At 34.9% G+C, this 22,671-nt stretch overlaps 1 protein-coding gene across 1 annotated transcript in view; it reads left to right on the plus strand.

The window, feature by feature from the left end:
- Positions 1-22,671, plus strand: part of LOC124368169 — a 147,257-nt gene that overhangs the window by 60,389 nt on the left and 64,197 nt on the right. The window contains 4 exon segments of the mRNA XM_046825447.1: positions 2,070-2,211; positions 13,131-13,370; positions 16,804-17,046; positions 17,149-17,236. Of these exon segments, the coding sequence (XP_046681403.1) occupies positions 2,070-2,211; positions 13,131-13,370; positions 16,804-17,046; positions 17,149-17,236 (713 nt within the window).

Genomic DNA, 22,671 nt, shown 5'->3' on the forward strand with positions numbered 1-22,671 from the left:
CTTAACCCATTGTGGATTGTATAGTTTTGGAGCGCGGGCACCAGCGGGCACGAATTAATTTACGGCAGCGGCCGAACGAACAGCAATGGTACGTCACATCGTATCGCTCGCTATTGTATATTAGAAAATTCAGCTGTGAAGGTATTCGTTCAGATGGAACATGGACCTGCTGGGGTATCCGTGATGTAGGAACGATAACACGAGAGCAAGGTTCCGGGGTGGCAGAGATGATGTCTGAATCATAGTCTAAATAAAGCGGCTCGGGTGAAGCGATTACAACATCCAGGCCATTATCTAGACTAAACCCGCCAACATGTACATCTACTTCGTTTAGTTCTGTGTCACTAACCTCAAAGTATTATAATAACAACTGAGGAAAACACCCAATCAGAAGCGCTAAAAAGCAGAGAGTAAAGTCACAAGAGTGATTTTTCAACTTCGATATACAACTGCCATCTGTAGGATATTTATAAAACTTTTGAAAACTCTAAACGTAGACCATTGTAAAACACTCTTAGTTGACAATTGAAGACGATCGCCCGATCTATCAGACATTCATAGAACTATTTGGAGGGAAACTTAAAAGCAGACCGCTTTTGCGACCTGAGCTCATCATCGTGCCATTAGGCCCGGCCGCTGCGTGACGACCCCAGCTCGTCAGTGATCCGCAATGGGTTAACATGCATAACCACTAGTGCATAAAACAATAGCCTTTTCTGATACCGTTCATAGCATTTATGGGTATTGACTTCACTTCTGATATAAGTTATACTACTACTTCACTTTCAATCTGATCATAATTTTGTTTTGCTCCTCATTAGGACATGAAATGCGATGAGCATTTAATATTATTATTGTGAGTAACATGGTAATCTGACATCTGTTTGAGTACACGGATTATCCCATCCATTGGACTTTAGCCATGTCCACCAGTAGTGAAATTCCATTCATCAATTAGATATTGATCATGGTTTGTGTTACTAGATCATTTATAGTTCAGTATGCCTTATATTAAGCTGTTTATAATGTAATTACTGCCAAAATACTGATTAACAGAGATTCTATCATTTCAGCGAATTGAATGAGACCAATTTGACAATTCTGCGTACTGCGTTTATTTTTCCAATATTACATAACAAGTAGTGATCTCTAATATAGGTTTTGCTTTGAATACTTTTCATTTTACTTCATTGATACAAAAATAATAACAGAAATTATTTATTTTTTACTTGTAACATTGACAATATAATTGATTAAGAAGTAATGTACATAAATTATCCATATTTTCACAATCTATTTTTTAAATGATTTAGTTTTCACCACAGTAAATAGATTTGACAATTCCAAGTATGAATGATTGTTTATTCCACGTAATCTGTTGATGTCTGATGTTAGCTGGACTTTTTAATTCTCACTCTTACACAGGTAAAAACTTGGAGACAGTACAATTTCACCAATGAAATCCCTTTTTACATACAGTGTACATAATTAAGAATGTAGATTAATTAATAACATATTAAAATTAGAATATTTTATATATGACCTATTTTTGGACATAAACACTTACATTAGGCTAAGTTTTATTAAATTTACATATAGTGTATAAGTAAGTACTTTTAATGTGTTTAATATCAGGTTTAACACAAAAATCAGTCATAAAGAACAATAAGAATCACAATTATATACATAATACATATTTGATAAAATGATTTATTGTATTTTCGTTTTGGATCTTGGCCCTAAATTAACTTAAATTTGCTTTCATTGTGAGAGTGAGTCTTACGTCCATTTAGTTCAGAAATGCAAAAGATACTAGCCAATGTGAATATTAGGATGAAACCTCTTTTATCAAGCTACTAATCATAATGAAACACTTCTTTATTGTCACATCTGCCTCATATACATGAATTGCCATAGAGAATTATGGCCTTTTCATTTATTTGAAGTGTGTTTTTCCTGATATAATGCATATTTACTTACCCTGCGCTTGTCAGAATTCCTGTCATTTGAGAAGTGGTTAGAGAAAACCTCCAAGAGTCAGCTAAGATCTTGGAAAAACATTTGTGTAGGTATGATGTTCCAAGCACTACTCAGAATGGTGTGTCGCCAGTTTCATCTACGTCAGCTGGCAACACTTCCTCAATCTACTGCTTCCTGTGTGGTCTGCACAGTGACCTCACACTGGCTCGAGTCCTGTACAGCAAACCTCAGGTCTGTATGGCAACATTTTCCTACATGCAATTAAATGTTACACTAATTGACTCTACTAGTGGTAGTTGAAATTTCTCAAAATAGCAAAGCCCATTTTGTGATGGAAAAGAGACACTTAAACTATTATATATTTAACTCTGCAACTGACAAAAACCCGATATTTGGTGTTGTACATAGTTGTATTCTAGATGTCATTTTTTAACATGGCCTATGTTTTTGTTATTAACACTTTGTACCCTGGGCCCTTAATACATGTTTCGGCGTGGCTCCACCGGGGGTTTTATGATGCTTTTAAAAAATTTTGTGTTATTACAGTAAGTATGTTATAAACTCATACTATATATCTTTTTAAAGATAGAGATACATACTTTTTTAAATGTATACAAATATAAAGTTTATTTTCAAAATAAAATTATTACATAATATTGAATGTTATGTAAAAAATACAAAAAAAAATGTTTGCTACATAGCTTGTTAGTTCAGGTAGTTCGCCATAGTGTGGTAATTTTTAAAGCACAATGGTCTGAATCAAATACAGGATCTCACACATTTTCGTTTAGATCGTTCATAAAATCAATATTTGGTCCGTATCAAAATCATCGTCACTTTCCGACTCGGAGTCAAACAAAAGATCGCGAATTGCATCACTTTTGATTTCATCACCCATATTATTTAAACTCGAAAATAATAAGTAAAGAATATAAAAGATAATCAACGGAAAGTCGAGAAGAAAGAACAAAGCGAGTGTAAATACAAAACAAAACACACGGATAACCTCATATTGCTTGCATTGCCTTTGCCTTTACTCATTCAGTAAGAAATTAATGTTCTGATTATTTACAAAAAGTTAAATTCACTCTTAGAATAGATTATAATAACATTTGCTTCAGTATTTGTCGGCAAGATTTGTAGAAAACTTAGTAAGACATCACTAAGACTCACAACAACACACAACGTGAAACACTAAAAAGCAAACTGACAGTACCGACGATCAGCCGCGGCGCTTACGATCAGCTGTCTAGACTCGCTTGTAGTACGACGAAAAATATACGTATTTCATTACTAAAACGTGACCCAGGGATCTCAAAACCAACAAATACGAACTTAGACAACCAATGAACATAATCAAAATGTTTGAATCCAAAAATAAGATGACTGAGCAAAATAATACAATTAAATAACACGACCCGAGCTGTACTCGGGCGCCGGTAGCAGGCGCTGCCGACGCGGCCCGGCCTATACTCGGGCTCAGGGTACAAAGTGTTAAGTAATTGCAAATGAAATCAACTCATTAAAATAAAAAAAAGTCATGTGGCCCATCTCAGAATTTAATTAAATTTGGTAGTCTTCATATAGATGAGAAAAATTGCCAATTTTTCCCAAACTATTTCAAATGATTTCAAAGTTATGGCTATATAAAGTTTTCAAAACCCACAAAAAACATTTGAAATCACCATAACTTGATTCCTAATCAAGCTAGAAAGGTGGGTGTGATATCATTTTACTCAGTTTTAAATGATCTTTCTTGATGTATAACACATATTTTGCCATAAAAAGATTTATGAAAAATCAAATTCAAAATTTTGATTTCCTCAAAAAGTACATTTTTGAAAATAAAAAAAATCCTTACATAATTATGTTTTTGTTGAGTAATTCTCAACATTTCAAATTGGGAGGCTAATGGGTTCACAGCTAAATAATAATTTTAAAAGGGTGTTTTATGAAAGCCAGCCTACCTACTACAGATTTCTTAACTGTATTACATTACTCACGATTTTAAAGATACATTTTTAACACTTAAGCCAGAAGAAAGTGATTATTCAGAAAGAGAAGAAGAAAAGAAACAAAAAAGAGAGAGTGAAGTGGTTATTCAGAATTGAAGATTTGTGAATTTTGTAATGCAAGTTATTTTGTAAATCCTTCCTGTAGAATTGGAAGGATCAACTTACAAAATATTTCTATCAGTGGTATCCACAATATGTCTGGATAAAAGACCAGCAGGGTGCATAAATGTCACTTTTACTTCATCTTCTTCCTTCATTCTTCTCCAACACATATGCTGGCTATTACTTTTGGTCATGTGCAGGGATTATATATCTATTTATTCCATTTTTAGTTTTTGAGGGCATTTTTGGATGTTCACTGTTTCCTTTGTTGTATCTCCAAAGAATAGTTTTACATACATCTGTGATACACTTGAATTTACTGTGATAAACACACGATACTCCTGTGTTCCCTTGATACAGTAGAGTCCCGTTAATCCGACCTAATTGGGACCGAGCCCTGTTCGGATTATGTGATTGTTCGGGAATTACAGAAAAATACGGTTTTTAAACTTGAGAATGGGTCTATTTTGTTATAGAATTATCAACATTGTTTATTAAAACATGTTTTATGACTGTTGCATTGTATTTCTTGACAAATAAACGTGTGTTGCGAATACTAAGCACATTTACCGTATTTAGCGTGAGAGTTCTATTGTTAAGCAATGTGAGCGTACTGCATATTGTACGGGTCCACGCGCTATGGGTCAGACTGTACTCCCCCTCCCACGGAGCGGCGTGCCAAAAATACACACACTGACTCATAGAATAGCTGCACATTGCGCTGTAGTCTGCATTGTGTCGTCTGTCATCTCAGTGCAAACATCGATTCCACTGTTGTGATTATTTGCGTAGTAAAAGTGTGAGAGCTGATTTTTTATGGCGAGTAAGCGAAAGCATACTACCGTCACTCTTAAAGACAAGCTAGACGCCCTACAGCGTTTAGATAAGGGTGAAAGTGTGACTAAATTGGCAACAGAGTTTAATGTTGGCAAATCTACAATTTGTGATTGGAGGAAAAATCGTGCAAAGCTTGAGCAATATTGTGCTACTTCTTCTGGCCAGACTCTTGAAAACAGACAAACAGTGAAGCAATCTCAGTATGATAAAGTAGATGAAGCGCTTTTTGTTTGGTTTTCCCAGGAAAGGGAGAGAGGAACTCCTTTAAGTGGGCCTATTGTTCAAGAAAAGGCAATTCAATTGAATGAATTAATGAACAGCGGTGAATGTTTTCATGCTAGTACTGGGTGGCTAGACCGATGGAAGAAGCGCCATGGAATACGGCAGTTGACAATTACAGGAGAAACAACTTTCATCTGACCACGATGCAGCAAGGGAATACGTGAGTAAATTTGAAACTTTGATATTGGATGGAAATTATTCTCCACAGCAAATTTATAATGCTGATGAAACCGGCCTCAACTTTAGAGCACTGCCTACAAAGAGTTTGGCGTCTAAAGAAGAAATCCATGCTCCTGGTTTTAAAATGAGCAAAGATCGAGTAACAATAATGGCATGTTCTAATGCTGCTGGTAATCACAAGCTTCCACTAATGTTGATCGGGAAATCTGCTAGACCTAGAGCTTTCAAAAATGTCAATATGAACTCATTGCCAGTTTATTACAAGAACCAGAAAAAAAGCGTGGATGAACGGACAGTTGTTTAAACAATGGTTTCATGACGAGTTTGTACCCCCGTGTCCAACAATTCAGTAATGACAATGATTTACCCCCACGTGCTATTCTCTTCATTGACAATGCGCCATCGCACCCAAATACCGAAGAACTTTCTAGTGGTGAAATTAAAGTATCATTTTTTACCTCCAAATGTTACAGCCTTATTGCAGCCAATGGACCAAGGTGTGTTGCAATCACTTAAACTTAAATACCGCAAGCAGTTTTTTGCGAAACCTGATTGTAGATGAATCAGTCTCTTTGGTTCAAAAAATAAAACAAACTAACATCAAGGATGTTGTGTATTTGATTGCTGATTCTTGGGAGAACATTACAGACCAAACTTTGAGGAAGTCTTGGACAAAAGTATGGCCTACCCTTTTGCGTTCCAAGACAACCAAGCAGACAACGATAGAGAAAATGTGTTACGGCTAGTTCAAGCAATTCCTGGTTGCGAGAAAGCAGATGAAACAGACGTCAATGAATGGATGGTAGCAGATGGTGCGTGCTGGCTCCGAATTCCTAACTGATCACGACATAGTTGCGGCAGTCACTCAAGAATCAATCGAGTGTGAGGAGGAAGGAAGTGACGATGAGAACCTGGGTGATAAAGAAGAGTTGGTGCCACACCGCAGACGGTGCAGCAGCGCTTAACCTTGCACTACGATACTTAGAGCAACAGGCTACTGCTACACCTGCCGATATCATGTTTATGACACGATGGTGAAACTACGCGTCATACAATAGGACTCTCTTCAATGCGACAGAAGACAATTACTGAATTTTATGTCTTTTTAACAATTAATATTGTACTCAATAATAATATCAGTACTGTACGTCCCAATTTTGATTTCACTTAATACAGTAATTTAAAACTCATACTTAACCTATAAGTTTCAATTTGGTACTGTATTTAACTTCATTATTTTTGTACTGTACCGTACACAATTTGTCTTAATAAAATACTGTATGTCTATTTAATTAAAGTTTTCTTTGTTTATGTACGAAATGATGCACCCATTTTCATTTTTTAAGTAATTAGTTCCTATAACTGTTTCATTATCGTTATAAATAATTCCTGCTGGACCTGTTCGGATTAACCGACGTTCGGATTACACGTGTTCGGATTAGCGGGACTCCACTGTAGTTACTGATTGGCTGAAATGGTTATTCATAAATTTTTCAACATCAACATACTCATCTTGAGTAGAGAAGGTATAATTAATTCCAGATAAATGTTGAACTACTCATTCATAGAGTGGGAAAGGAGTTACAATTTGGTATTCATATGGACCCTGTAGACTTGTTCTTTCATCAAGTCTCTTTATTGAACCCCCAATGCTATTACATGGTCTTTTTCCATGGGCAGCAGCAGCAGAAAAATACCACTGTCACTACACCAAAATCTTGCTTATGATAGTCATCTTGAAAACTATCTTCTAGGGTCCACTGATTGAAAGAACACATCAAAGTACACATATTTTACACATAGTTAGAAATTTTCACGCTGCGATCTTTCTCAACCAGTAGAGAACATTCTAGTTGTCTATTCACTTTGGGTTGCAGAGTCAATGTGGGAGGCAGTGTGTCCAATTCACTTTTTATACACAGTGTTATCACTTTATAACTGTTGACACAATATTGAGTACTATATTAAATATCCATGAAAACTGTTACTCTATTAAAGGAAGTGGTGGAAGGGACTTATCTCACGTTTAGGTTTGGAGGATTTCTTGATTTTGTTATCCATTGGTATGCTAGTTCCCATATTCTTAACTGTGAGGGATAACAGTCTTTTGTTAATGATCTTACTATTGTGGTTTTAAAACAGTTATTGAAGTTTGTGATATTGTGGTTTGCAGCATGTTGAGGAACTGGTTTGCCGTTATAGCTTACTTACGTGCTTATGATAGCATCAGTTAATAAAGTGTTTCTAACAACAGTGTTGTTAACAAGATTGTTGTTTTAGCGGCAACCCTCTTTTAGGTACCCAAATTATAATTATGATAATAGTCACTAACATAGTTGAAATTAAGTAAAGTAAGAATACATAGTATGACAAAAATACACTTTTTGAGAAAATCAAAATTTTGGATTTGATCTTTCAAAATAACTTTATATGACAAGGTTTGTCGTGTTGTACAGCTGTTTTTATTCTACCAATCAGATTTTGTTTCTTATACACTTGTTTGACGAATAGTAATTTAGTGTTGTTATGAACATGTGTTTTAGTGATTGGTTACAGTTTATTATGACAATGGATTATTACTAACCAGTATGCAATCACTCTAGTGATGTTTGAGAACTTAACATCTAGGCTATTGTATATTATAAGATAAAAGTGACATTAGTTTAAAAAAGTTAGTAGACTGAAAACCAAAAGTAAACATTAAAATTTTACTTTTTTGGTGAGTTGGAATCTTACCATCTGTACTTAAGTACTTCTTTAACGCTTTAGCGCTTGCTTTGCAGGCCACCGAGGTTGTAGCTGCATTAGTTTTGCCATAGTTCTTGCAACTCGTATGGCCAGTACAGATGGCCGTGCTACTTTCATAGGCAGCTGGGAGGCAATATTTTTGTTTGCCTCCCCATTTCAGAATTATTTTTCAATATCCTCTTGTGTTATTTGCATTGTAATTTAAAATGTTTAACCCTATAAGTGGCGGTTATTTGTGGTCTCAGTGGCAGGCCGATTTTGTGCAAATTGCCGTGATCGTTAAACTTATTTTTAGAGAATATTATCTAAGTGTTAACCTAGCAACATTATATATTTTTGTTTTCCTTATGAACTATAGAATAAGAATAAATATAATATTTGGTGCCTTACCATTATTTTCAGATTAATATCATTGTAGATGTGTAAAAAAAGTTTTTTATAAAAAATCATTTTTAAGTTCTACTGTCCGTCACTTTGAAACTACTGGAGCTACAAAATAATGTCAAATTCACAGAATATACAAAATTTTATTCTAAACAAATTACTTCTTATAGATTCTTTTCTATTTACAAGAACAAAAAAGTTAGATGGGAATAACTAAATCTATGTATAAACTGGTTTTTTTACTCCCGAGTCACTAGAAGGGGCTTGTCTTTTCCTCCCAGTAGTGTAAGGCATATAATAGTATAATAGTGGCTTAGTTTGTCATAGCACAGTATATTTCGTAAATATAAAACAGGAATTGTCTTATCGCAAACCCCTCCCCATCCTCAGACAGAGGTCAAAGTCGAGCGATCTAGTAGATAACGTGACTACAGATTCTCGCCGCCCGTTCAGCTGGTGCGCCGCATTCTTTTACTTTTCGTGCCGAAGTGTCTGTCGAATGCGTCGCTTTGTTGTACTTCCGTGTTTTACTGTGTGTGTAATAGATTAGTGATGGGTGACACAATGAGAATTTGGGATTTATCAAGGAGCGAAGAGGGGGCCATTCGTTTTTTACAAGATCATGACTAGTTGCCTACATCTAAAATATGCGTTGCGGTCGGCAGTTGCTGCTGAAGGCGGAAATCCACTAGACTCACTTATCCTTGATATTGCTGCTTTCTGGGCGTCACAGGAAACCCATTAACAGTTAATAATCATTGTAAGTTTGTAATTGAAGAGTTGCTTTTTCGTTCTATAATGTATTTTTTCTATAAATTTATTTGTTTGTGTTCCTCATACTGGTGTAGTCGGTATAATCCCAAAGTACCCCAACATTTTCCATGACGAACGAATAACCTAAACATTTACCGGTAACACAAACGCGATAAACAATAATATACTGACAATAACAGTACGCAAAGTCGCTAAACAAAACAGTGACGAGACGAGTAGACAGCTGTTCTCTCGTCTGCCGCCAGGTCATACGAAAACCGTCGGAATCATTTAAGCCAGCAAACATAATAACATGAATACACACTATACTGTATGATTTGTATAGGAAATTTCATGGAAAATACGATAGTTCAAACTAGGCCTAAAAATAATGGACGGTTGCGGAGCAACGGCCTTAAATGTGAAGCGATGGCTGTGACGGCGCTTGCCACTTCGCGGCGGCGTGAATCATACGTCTCAGACGGCGCTTGCCACTTAGAGGGTTAAAGAAGAAATGAAAACTAATTTAAAATTTATTTTTAATGAATCTTTCTAATATAACCCTTTGCATGCCAGCCCATTTTCCAAAAGTACTACCCAGAAACGCCAAGGGCATTTTCAGCAGTTTTGCAAGCTTTCACTAAATGTATCATAACTATTTTATTTTTTAACAGATATTGATGATTTTTTACCATTATTTTGCTTATGAAATGCCCTTGTTCTGTTGGTAAATTTTAGTTGCATTCAAATGTAATTTAAACTTATAAAAAAGTTTAAAATTAAGAAAAAAAATTAAAATTTCCAAAAAATATTTTTTTTAGCACAAATAAGTGGTTTAAAAAAAAATTTATGCTGATTTCCTGTTATATCCTAGTAAACTATATCTAACCCTTAACCTAATTACAAAATTTCAAAAGCCTACCTTATATAGAAGTCCAGTTATGATTTTTTTCACTAAATGTGACACGGGCACAGTTTTTGTAATTTGCATGGACGTTGTATGTAATGTTACACTATATTCACAAATCAATATTTGACACTATACAAATCGGTACTTTGGGATTATACCAACCACACCACTATGAAGAACACAAAAATATAAATTTATAGATATATTATAAACAAACATTGTAGAACGAAAAAACAACTTTTTAATTACAAAATTACAAACTTACAAAGATTATCAATTGTTAATGAGGTCAGATTCGCTTAAACTTTTTTCAATGAACTTAGAACATTATAAAACGATGTATTTGAGTAACAGAACTAACATTCCATCAATCAACAAGCATTTCCAGGTATTGTGATCGGTATTGTGGTCGCTGTTATCTTATCTTTCTCGAGAATCCCGATTACGGCAGGCCGCGCGGCATCACATGATTATTTAAGTTTTTTGCACGGTACATAATTGCCTTTCCATTACAATTCAATTTATATTTCTGATCAGCCCCTCTAGAATTATATTTACTGATATATACTATCTCGAGGGATGTTTTTCTTTCGTTGACATCAGCGCGAGCTTCGGAAGCACCTTCGGCTGGAGGCACTCGCATTTTGGGTGGCGGAGTTTGATCAAGAATAATAACAAGTTTTGTGTGTTTTTTTTTCAATAAAGAGTATAGTTTTTGTTTGGTAATGTTTGTTTTTGTTGAATTTTTGTGTTTGGAGAAATGTAGGGGTAAAATACGAAAGTACAACAAAGCGAACGGGCGGCGAGACTCTGCAATCACGTTATCTACTACACCGCTCGACTTTGACCTCTGTCTGAGGATGGGGAGGGGATTGCGATAAGACAATTCCTGTTTTATACTGACGAAATATTATTCTACGCTAATCTAGTAATCAGTAGAAGCTAAATGTCAACTGTCTGAGGATGGGGAGGGGTTTGCGATAAGACAATTCCTGTTTTATATCGACGAAATATTGTTCTACGCTAATCTATTAATCAGTTGAAACTAAATGTCAAATAACGATTCATGTCTGGGTGTGGTCTGTATAATCCCAAAGTACCAATGAATCTAATAAAAGGGGCATAGTAAAAATGCCCTAACAACAAAAGTAATGAGAGAATTACAAACGTAAACAACGCATAGCAACACGAACGTAACCTCAATCTCGACCAAACAATTCAACAGCTGCGAAGCTCAAATACGACCAAACAAACAGTCCATAAACGAATTAACTACTTTGTGGTTGCAAAGCAACTAATCGACTATCGATTAGTCAAAATTTCGTGGCAATAAGATGAACTATAAGAAAATTACAGGCGAAAAACGTGACGTACCTATATTACGGCCGTTGGCGATTTTCAGTTGAGTAGCCGACGGCCATAATACCCCGGTACGTTGGCATGCAAAGGGTTAATCTAATACATTTGGGAAATTTAACTCTTATACATATGATAAATAAATAATATACGTATGATAAAATTATATGTAAATAAAATATTATAAAGTAGGCATAAAGTAGGCATTTATAGTTGTGTGTTATACTCAGACATGAACTATTTAAAATTTGTCTCAGTCTTAACATTTTTTTACAGAGTAAAACTTTTAAAAATACACACATGTGTAGTCAAGAATAGTACCACACTTCTTCTAGTAAAATTTTCTAGGTTTCTATCAATTCAGAGTACAGGCCCACTACACGCCATTCATCTTATTTCAGCAGCTAACGTTCAGAAAAGAATTATAGGCTAATTTAACATTTACTGCTTTACCTAAAAATTACTTTAAAAAAACAGCTGCTTGATGGGTTTCAGCACTCACCATTCATTATAAATCAAAGAAAATATTAGAAAATAATTGGTATGTTTAGTGGCCAGTAGAGCTGGCCATATGAGCTCCAAGGACAAATTACAAATACTGCCTTTGAGTGCATAGGGTTAATTTTACTATAATATGTCAAAGAAATTAAACCTTTTACTCCAGGATTTTACTAAAAATTAAATACCCTATCTTCTTTATATTTTGTTTCTTATATCACCTATAATAATTTATGTATAAATAAAAAACTTTCAAATAACCTATTTATATTTATTCAAATTTTTTTTCAAATATTTTTGTTTGCAAGCATGCGGTAACTATGTTTAAAATACATACATACTTATTATTTTTAAAGGAATGTTCCTGAATAAAGTGGTTATATAATATAATTATTGTGTATTATACATATGACAATCAAATAAATATTAAGCTTAGTTCTAGGTACAAAAAAATACTGCTACTGATAGAAGTGACCAACAGTTTCAGGTTTAATAGTTGTAACTATTAGTCTGAATCAATCCAAAAAGTATTTTGTGTTTAGGATTCAATAATATACTAGTTGATATGTAAGTTCTGAAATAGTGGACATTATTCATAAAATCTATTCCTAACTAAGTAAAACAATAAGTAATTATTCTTCCTTTATATTCTGTGTAATATATACAGTATTTTATTAGCTTAACAATGAATAAATGGGGGATATTATAAGGAAGTGCAATGTGTTATACAGTAATTGTAATGCTTTTTTTTACAAACATATTGTTTTAAGCGATAAAAGTTATTTTATACTTAATGATAAAAAGCTTGTTGCTTTTTTTGTATAAACTGTTCGGCATTTATTATACGAATTTATGTCTCATCAAAACGTATAAAATCAGATATTACACAACTGTTTACTCCATTTTAAAGATACACTATGAGGAATGCCCTGCCATGAATCAGAATAATTTGGTGTAATCCAGATTAAATATCGCAAGTGATATTGTAGTAGTTAAAGAGAGGGATGTAAGTTAATTTTTCATCTTACTTGTATTTGGGAGTAACAGTTATCTTTATTCTCATACTTACCATATGTGAATCGTAGGGTCGCAATGCACCTTACTTTCCAACGCTGCTGAGTCACAGATCCCCAGCCAATGCGGAACAACTGCGTGAGGATGGTAGCGCACTGGTGTGTACATTTTGCTACCACGCGGTGTTGGCTCAGTGGCGTGCGCAGCCCCATACAGCCCCTGAGGTCCGTGGGTACAACTGGCACGACTACATCTGTTACGTATGCGGTATTACCACGTATCGTCTTAGGGTACGAGCTCTGCCAGTCAAGGTAATTACAAAATAAAGTAGTTTGAGTAGATTTGTACAAGTTACGTAAATTTAGGGATTTGTAATATTTACTATTGCTATTTCAAGCTCAGCTTAAACACTCCCAAGATTCTTTTCGGTAATGTATTTTGTCAGTTATACTTCGCCTTTTTCTCTTTTTTATTGGTGAGACACTAACTATACTAACAAATGGTGTGGGACTCCTAATAGCCAATCTTTCCACTACAACTCCCCCCTCTTTTGCATACAACTCTTGTCAGCTACCATTTGACACATTATATTGGGAAAGGCTTATTGATTAGAAGGACTCTCTGTTAAGCATAAGAAGTGCTTGTAAAAATTATTTTTTCAAAAGCAATCATGTTCAACCTTTTTAACCATCAGCAGTACCTGCATGTAATGTGCTACTCAAGACCGTGTAATTTTCCCTTCGATCACTACTTATACAATTATTTTTGTGGCATAGATCGCAACATATTCACTGAAGGAGCTTATTCCACAGGGTATATCACCTTTCATGAGTGAGCACCTTATCAACCTAGGGGAGATAAGACAGGAAACCCATGTTCACTGAGAGTTGAATCGTATAGTACATAGTCTCTCCACACATCCAATTCAGCTGATGTTTGATATCCAAGATTAGAGTCATGGCCCATGAACCTCTTCTCTCCTTGTCCCATGAGAGCCAACCCTATTAAAGTATATGAATCCTCTCCTCCTGTTGATAGATTATCTTATGTCTTCTGTTCTTACGGCACACAGAGCTATTTTTTTAGCTAGGAGACTGATTAGAATGATCCCAGCAATCACTAGTACGGTTCAGATACGGTGCATTATATTGGAAGTCATACAGTTAGTTTATAGCTAAAGGGTGTCCATGAGTAACTGTTACCCCTCCTCGCGGGTTAGCAATATTGTCGGCCTCGCTCAGTGGAGAAGGGCATGAGTATTGGGTAGAGCGCCAGGACAACCAAGTTCTTGCGCAGTGACAGAGGACTACTAAGATTGACGGATACCCAGATGGTTACGGTTTGCTCGGTAATAAGGGCGCCACCTTGTTGATGGGGTGTGATAGTCGCAGGTCGCAGGTCTCCAACAAGGAACAGTTTCCTGCCCTCAGGTATGCTCAATCGAGACCACTACCATGCACGCAAGAACTATTAGGTTTACGACACTAAGCCTTAGGTACTTAAATTAGCCACAGATTTCGGTTGATTATTTTCTAATAGTAAGTTGCAAGGTCTCTAATTAAATATCAGGCAATTAGAAATTAAAACCAATATTTCACATATTTCATTCTGTATTGCCTATTTCTCTCACAGTGCTAAGGTCTTAAACTAAATAAACAAATATATATTTAACTTAACTTAAACTTAACTCGTTGGCCAATTGAAATTAACATACGAAAAATTATTACGGTAGGAGCGCTCCGATTACTAATACAAAATTACAGTGGCCAAAAACATGATGACCATATTCCTGAACTACAAAATTACAAAACAATAATTCACATGAATACATAATGGCTAGACGTTTAAATTAAAGTTGAGTCCCATTTGTCAAAGTTCGGAACTGGATCCACCCTGATGCAGTTATTCAGGCCTAGTCCGATAGGTAGAGGCTTCACAATGACATTGACGGAGTTAGTCCGACCTCCCAGGGAGCACGATGGAATAAGTAGTGTAAAGTCTACTCACCAACTGGGCGGAACCCAAAACACACACACGAGCCGTCGATTGTATCGTCCGTGCAATCCAATATTGAAACTTTAATTTCATAAAGTCAGTTTTATTATTCATTTTCTGCGCGCCTCATTTAAATCAGTAAACACTACTTTATAATCAATCATGAAAACAATGTTCAACTTAAACTTCAAAGAAACCAGCTGACTAAAACAGCAACATCTGTCACTATTGTTGGTGTGTCTAACACACTCGTATTTAGCTTACAGCGGCCAGTAAAATGTAAAGAAACGTTTTAATGTATAAACATAAGTACATTAAAAAAAACGCAGAATCTTGCCAATTACAATGATATACAATATTGGTCTTAAACACAAAGCATAATTATTCTGACACAGAAAAAATTAATTATGTTTGTTCTTACTTAAACTAATTAATTACAATAATTATAGTAAAGTGTATTGAAGTATTAACATAATGCATTAATGTATGCACTTTCACGGCAATGGTAGGTATAAATTTCATGACAACTGCCTTTACATTATTCTGAGTAAAACTAAATAATATACAAACATTAGGACCATAAAGTTACCGATTCAATTATTTATAGAACAGTGAAACAAGTTTAGTAAGGAAATTTATGAGAGACGATGCAATTGTTACGAGATAATATCTCGGCCTAATTATGTACAATTTACAGAAACAATTTGTGGTTACAGTATTTGACACTATGAACACGTAATTTACAACTATTTATCTCCGTGAACAATTAAAAGACTAGATTAGTATTAATTTATTACAGATAACGTATTAATTTCCTACGTTTATCGACAGGACTTGACAATCTTACTACGAGGCCCAAGGCTTAGTTTTTACCGTAGATATTTAATTCTGTAAAGACAAAATTATTATACTGAAATTTTACTAACTGACATACGCAAGCGACAAAATATCAATGGCATGGTAATGGCTCACCTTAGCCTAACTCCTTTATTTGAACAGCTGATTGGCGTCTAATCAGTGACCGTTCTGTTATTGCAGCAACAATGAATGCGCGCTTCTTCATTTGGATGTAAAATTTCGTTATGTAGAGTGATCAGTTCTACATAACAATTGCTCAGGTAAAACAGAAAAGTACACGTCACATAACCTGACAAAATAATAAAAAAATTTGTATAAACATATGTCTGGAACGCTTTTTTAGCAAATTATGGCTAGCGAAAGATTTTACCCGATTTTCTGGGAAAGGATGGCAATAAAGTCAAACTAATGTGTTTATTGCGTAAAGTTGTATTAAATGTATTGGATGTTATGTAAAATGAATGGAAAAATTGAATAAAATATGTCTCAGACCTGTAAGATCACTCATATCTGAGATATCAAACAAAATATGCAAAATTCAGTCTCGAAAAACATGCTTTGAACACTCTACTGTATACAAAGTACGATAGGCACAATGCACAATCTATGATGGCTGTAGGAATACTCTGATGCAAAGGTGGCGCTGCCAGTCCCACCCAGTGCTATACTTACTTACTTACTGCCGGGGCGTAACAAATCTCAGTCGATTCTTTGCCTCGTCTATGAGCCTCTTCCACGCCACCCTGTCTTCCGCCAGATCCACCAGATCCGCCAGATCCGATAAACCCAGTGCTATGCCATGTCAAAATGTATGTTACTGTCTGGACAGTCCTTTTAAATTATAATAAAGAGAATGTTATGTATTGTGTGTAAGACAAGGCTGTTTTCTAGGACTTTCCATTTGTGAGGTATCATCGGTGTCCAGAGGGCTCCCTACTCTTGGAGAATGGAGAATATGCAGTGGTGTGCCTGGACTGTTATGAGACTCTGCGGTCACAGAACAACGAATATGAGCGCTGGGGCTTGCCACTGGACAAACGAGAGTACAACTGGCTCACCCAGCCCCCTCCTCCAGAGGACTCTCCTGACGTTACGGTTGCAAGGCTCCCCTCTGGCCAGCGCACAGATAAGCAGGTACAGTCTAGTTTGGTTACAATGTTAAAACCTTATAGTTATGAACAAATGTATAATCTTATAGTTGTCTTTATCAACATTAAGTTAGCATGTTTTTTGCAGGTTCCTCCTCCATTGAGTAGACCTGCTCAGAAGAACTGCTCTCCAAAACTGCCCGATAAACGGCCTCCTGTTATAAAACCTGATCAGGGTGAGTGATAATCAATAATTTATTATTTTTGGATAAAATATTCCGCATTCAATTCCTCTAGCTTATGTCTAATCATATTAAGGTAAGGTCATCTTACCCCATCATTTCTAAAAACATGTGTTTCTGAGTGTGCTGTTAATGATCTCACTAAATTTGTTTTTACAACTGCTGTCTCAAACTTCCTCAAAAGGCTATTTATATGTATAAAAATTAAATGCCATAAAATTATATGTATTTTTCTTTTTCTTAGTGCTTGAAAAAATATACACCACAAACAGACTTTTTTGTAAAGTCTAAAAATATTATATCTATTATTCTTGAGTAGTTTTTGATCCTGTGTCAGTAATGAATGTTGGTATTAGAGAGTTCAGTATTAGTAATAAGGGTATCTTTGTCAAGTCATGAATGTTGGTGTAGATACAAGTTTATGGGTGTTTATTTGTGTGATGCAGGTAGCTGCAAGGGGAGTCTACTAATTTTTTGTGTAGCAAGTTCTTCTAGGGTAACGTTTTCCATGCCTAGTTATAATCTGTCTATTTTGATTTCTCCCACAAGTATAAGATGTTTATTATGAAGTTCCTCTCTTGTCAAGTATGAGTAAGAGTGCATCTATTCCACATTGTGTGTTTGCTCCAGGTGATTGGTACATTCCCAAATCATATTAGTCATTGCCTTCACATACAAAATCCTTACATAGGTCTAGTACTTGGATGGCTTCAGTGATGTTTACAAATGTTTCCTTGACAAATATAGCTATGTCGCCCAGCTTGTGAATTGCTCTGATGTACTGTATTTAGGAGAAACCTTTTTACCTCGTTATCCTTTTTTTTCAAGCCCCTGATATTTTGGTGGAGGATAGTTAATTTGTTAGCTGAGCCTCAATTGGCAGAATTGTTTTGAAAAATATCTGGTTTTGCATTTATTTTTAATAAAACATGTTAGTTGTGATTATGGATATTAGTGCATGTCTTCTGGCACAGAGCTGATTGGGGGACGTTGAAATAATCCATTCAGGGTTTGGCAAAGGGATATTGACATTGTTTCTCTTGTCTTTTCTTTGTGTGTCCTCCGCATAACTGACTTTGACAGTGTCAATGAACAACGTTTTCAAGAGTTTGTTTTTGACTGAGCTGTTGTGAAATGCTAGAGGTCGCTGAACGTCCAGCAACCAATAAATTGATGGCTATATGGGTTGCCTGCCTATTTTTGGAAAGGGTCCATCTTCACACTGGTGAGTAAGAAGTGTTATTAGGATTGTTGTCCAGCCACTGATTTCCTCTTGTTATTGGTTTGTGGTTGACATTTGGAATTTCTTCTTGGCTCTTTACATCTTGCATGGATGAACTGAATAATAATAATAATTTTCAAAGTTTTCCAAGAGTTAGTTGGCAAGGTTCTTGCAGTCCCATTTTATTAATGATCATTGTTGTCTAAAAGTGGTTTTATTTATTGTTTCATGTAGTCTTGTCTCCTTTTAAGGAGAATCTCTGTAATACCCACAAGAATTGTGTGGTACTATCCTTTAAGCTTGATTATCTCAAGAGAAAGATTTTTGTTATATTCTTCCTCTTGTAAAGCTTCCATCAACGTCTGAGCACATTTTTTCTTTTCAAGCTGTTTAGAAAGTAGATCTCTATCTGACTAAGTTTGACCAGACATTCACATACAAGAAGAACTACATTGTATGATCATTATTATTGATTATTTCCTTACCACATGCAAAAATTCAGAAACTGAAGGTTAAACAGAGAAATGCACATTGTCTAATGTATCCTAATATTCTAAATCTTTGTCCTTGTATGTGTGAATTGTGGTTCGGGTGGGGATCATGGCAAATATATCTTATCCCAAGCAAATACAGTGTGTTGTTAGACAGAAACGACAAACAGAACATGAGCAATATATTATAAACAGTTAATAACAAGGACACAAACAATATCATACTTACAGATGACTCATTGTATTTTCAAATTAATGCTGTTAATAATGTTAAAATATTTATGCTAAATTTGAAAATTTACAATAAATTAATCTTGAATTTAAATTAAGCACAAAACTAATGATTTAAAATTCAGTAATTAAATAAAGGAAAAACCGAAAAACTTATATTGTAAGTGATAGCACGATAAGTGATATTTATTTATATTATAAATATTTACCCAGCAAAGAAATTGTAAACAAAATTTTTAATAACAACAATTTAAATCATATCAAACTTATCAAGATTTAAAATAACTACTGACTGTATTTGTTACTAGTTATTAAATAAAATATGTGTACACCTAGTAGGAAGAGAAGAACATTCCTAAATTGAAACAAAAATTCTCAGCTAAACTACAAGTCAAAGTCAAGATAAACTTATTGTTCAGTAACAATTAAAACTTCAAGTACCCTGAGCCACACACCTCATAGCTAAGAAGTATAAATATTTAATGCACCAGTGATAATGTAGTTTGCGTGCACAAGATATAGAGAATTGCAAGTATAAGGTATAGGAAATTGACCCATGCCTATTTACAAGGCAGGTTTTAGAGTGACAAGGGATTACTTTTGTCATCTTAAAAAGATTTTGTTTTGTGAGAGACAAGCCTGAATGGATATGTTGTCTCTAAAGCAGCGATTAACATTCATATATATATATATATATATATATATATATATATATTTAATATATACATATAATATATGCAGAAGCAAAAATATTTATTCATTTTTCACTTCAATAGCTCATAATAGATCTAACAAGACAAATCACGAAATCACAGAGTAGCAGATAATAATTGCAGTTATTTAAAAGTAGCAGGTATGCTCATCACTATTCACTGATTGTGAGTGGCCTTGAACTGTCAATTCACCTCACAAACCTCTACCTTGTCTTTCACGAAGACTGCACTGACCAATATCTTTAAACTTGGATCACAAAAAAGTCAGCATAGACGTGCTTAATTTATTTTTTAACTTTTTACACATCTTGCTCAAAATTACTGTACATGTCCCATATTTTCTGCAAGCTTGACACCCTGAATAAATTATTAAGACTTAACCTGTTGATTAGTGCGCCAAGGTATAGGTTAGTAACGATGCAACTGTTGCGGTTTGAACAGTTTTACTGGTTAGTTTCACCGCAATACTTGCGACTCGTAAGGATATTGATTTCTAGACATCTAGCAGCTGTGGTAAGTACTACGGAACATCACTGGCCCAAGTAGTTCTCAGAGTATCCGCTAGATCGTAGGAGCGTTCAGTTTTGTTTCGTTCTGTAACAAAGCCCTACAAGTGGCTTCGCGGGAACCAGTAGTTTACCTCTTGCCGTGACATTGAAACCCGTGTTAGAGGTTATGTTTTTCTTTTTGTCATGTGATTAGTCTGATTTATTACAAACCTAATTATTAGTTTTGTTGCCAATGGCTGGCCGTAGTCATCTAAATGATGATAAAATACGCAAGTTCTTTTTGGATTCGGGTACCTAGTGAAAGACGAGGAATTGGATAGTGATTTATTTCCTAACAGTGTGAATGAAGTGTTAGCCTAGACGCAGATGTAGGCCTACCTACAAAATAAAATACTCAAAAATCCAAAAAAGTTAAAGAAACTCACTTTTTCAGCCATGCGCACTAAAAAAAAAACTCACTAATCAACAGGTTAACAATTCCCATAAAATCCTGTTTCCATAAAAACTTACCTTTAATTTCACATTTAACAGTTACCAATTAAATCCATTTTTAAAATCACTTCAGATTTTACCAAAACTTCATAACAACATTGCAACATTGAAAAATTCCTCCTATTGATTGTATAAAAACCTAAGTTGTGTGCTTATACATGCAAATTGACTCTCGGCTCCTGGACTAAGTCAACAGACTATGATCACTATGTCTATAATTTCAACCGGGTCAAATCAGAACTCAAAACAATTTAACAGAAACTCACAGAGGATGCTACCAAATTAATGAGAATCTTGCAGTCTCTATCTTTCTTAACTATGAATGGTATTTTTATTAGTGTGACAAATTTCTCTCTCAAACCTGAAAAATTGAATTTTAGTGCTATATAAATAGCTCACTGTTTCATAAATAATGCCCTGGAATATAACACATTGCCAAGTAATCTTACTAGACAACTTGCCAAAGTATGTTTTATTTGATGTTGAGGGACCTCTTGAGGTATGATATAAAGGGACGTTATTATCCTTCCAGAAACCAGATCTCCTGAAGTCCTGGTGGGTGGAGCAAGTACTTTTTGTGATTCAATGTTTATTGAAATTATATATATATATAAAAGTGATGAAGACTATGTGAGTGTGTGTGTGTGCGTGCGTGCATATATCATCCAATCAGCTGTATGTAGAATATTTGTAAATTTTTACTTAGAACTAAAAATATATGTGAAAAAGGGAAAAGAGAATCGCCTTAGGTTCAACCAATCTAGTTGACTTGATTTTAAAATTAATTGATGTGCTATTTCAACATTTTGTTAAATTGATTACATTAGTTACATTGTTATTTATTTGTATTGTGTTGAATCACGGAGTTGATTATGGTCTCTCATAATTTTGATGAAAAACATCTAACCAAGGATTGGTCATTCTCACTCACTCTTAATAGAGTGATGGGATTTTAAATATAATCTTTAGGACAGAATTTACAGGTTAGTTGATAATTGATGTTTTTTTGTGGTGCAATCAATTTTGCCTTTAATGGGGTATTCTTTTTCAGCTGTACTACTTTTAAAAATTTAGAATTTATTAACGCCTTACAAATGCTACATCTTGGCTTGTTACAAGGATTGCACACATTACATTTGATGTTATTACTTACTGTATTGCCTTCATAGATAATTTTGGTCTAGAGAGATCATTTTGTAAATTTAAGGTTTTTCAAAGATTACTTTAGGGAGGGGGAGGGGGAGAGAGAGATGAGATGGAGAGTGGGTGGGAGAGGGGGAGAGGGAGAGTGGGTAGGAGTGGGTGAGAGTGGGTGGGTGAGTGAGAGTGGGTGGATGGGTGAGAGTGGGTGGGTGGGTGAGTGGGTGAGTGAGTGAGTGGGTGAGTGAGTGAGTGGGGTGAGTGAGTGAGTGGGTGAGTGAGTGAGTGAGTGAGTGAGTGGGTGAGTGAGAAACACACACACACACACACACACACAAAATAATCTGGAATGTGATTTATCAAAATGCCATTGTTTTAAAATTATTAAAATTGAAATAAATAGCAATTAAACAAAAATTGTAGTGACCTATTTTAGTGTGTTAACTATTCATTTTCATTCTAATCACTGTATAAGTTTGACTCTATTTTATGAATCATATTTTATTTATTATTTCAAATCATTTTGAACATTGTTTCATAGCTATAATACTAGTATCAGAGTATATTATTAAAGATGAAATTCATTCTTAAAAGCCTATATAAACACGTTTTTTGTGCATAAACACTTATA

This window comes from Homalodisca vitripennis, chromosome 1 (genome assembly GCF_021130785.1).
Source record: "Homalodisca vitripennis isolate AUS2020 chromosome 1, UT_GWSS_2.1, whole genome shotgun sequence".
Taxonomy (NCBI): Eukaryota; Metazoa; Arthropoda; class Insecta; order Hemiptera; family Cicadellidae; genus Homalodisca; species Homalodisca vitripennis.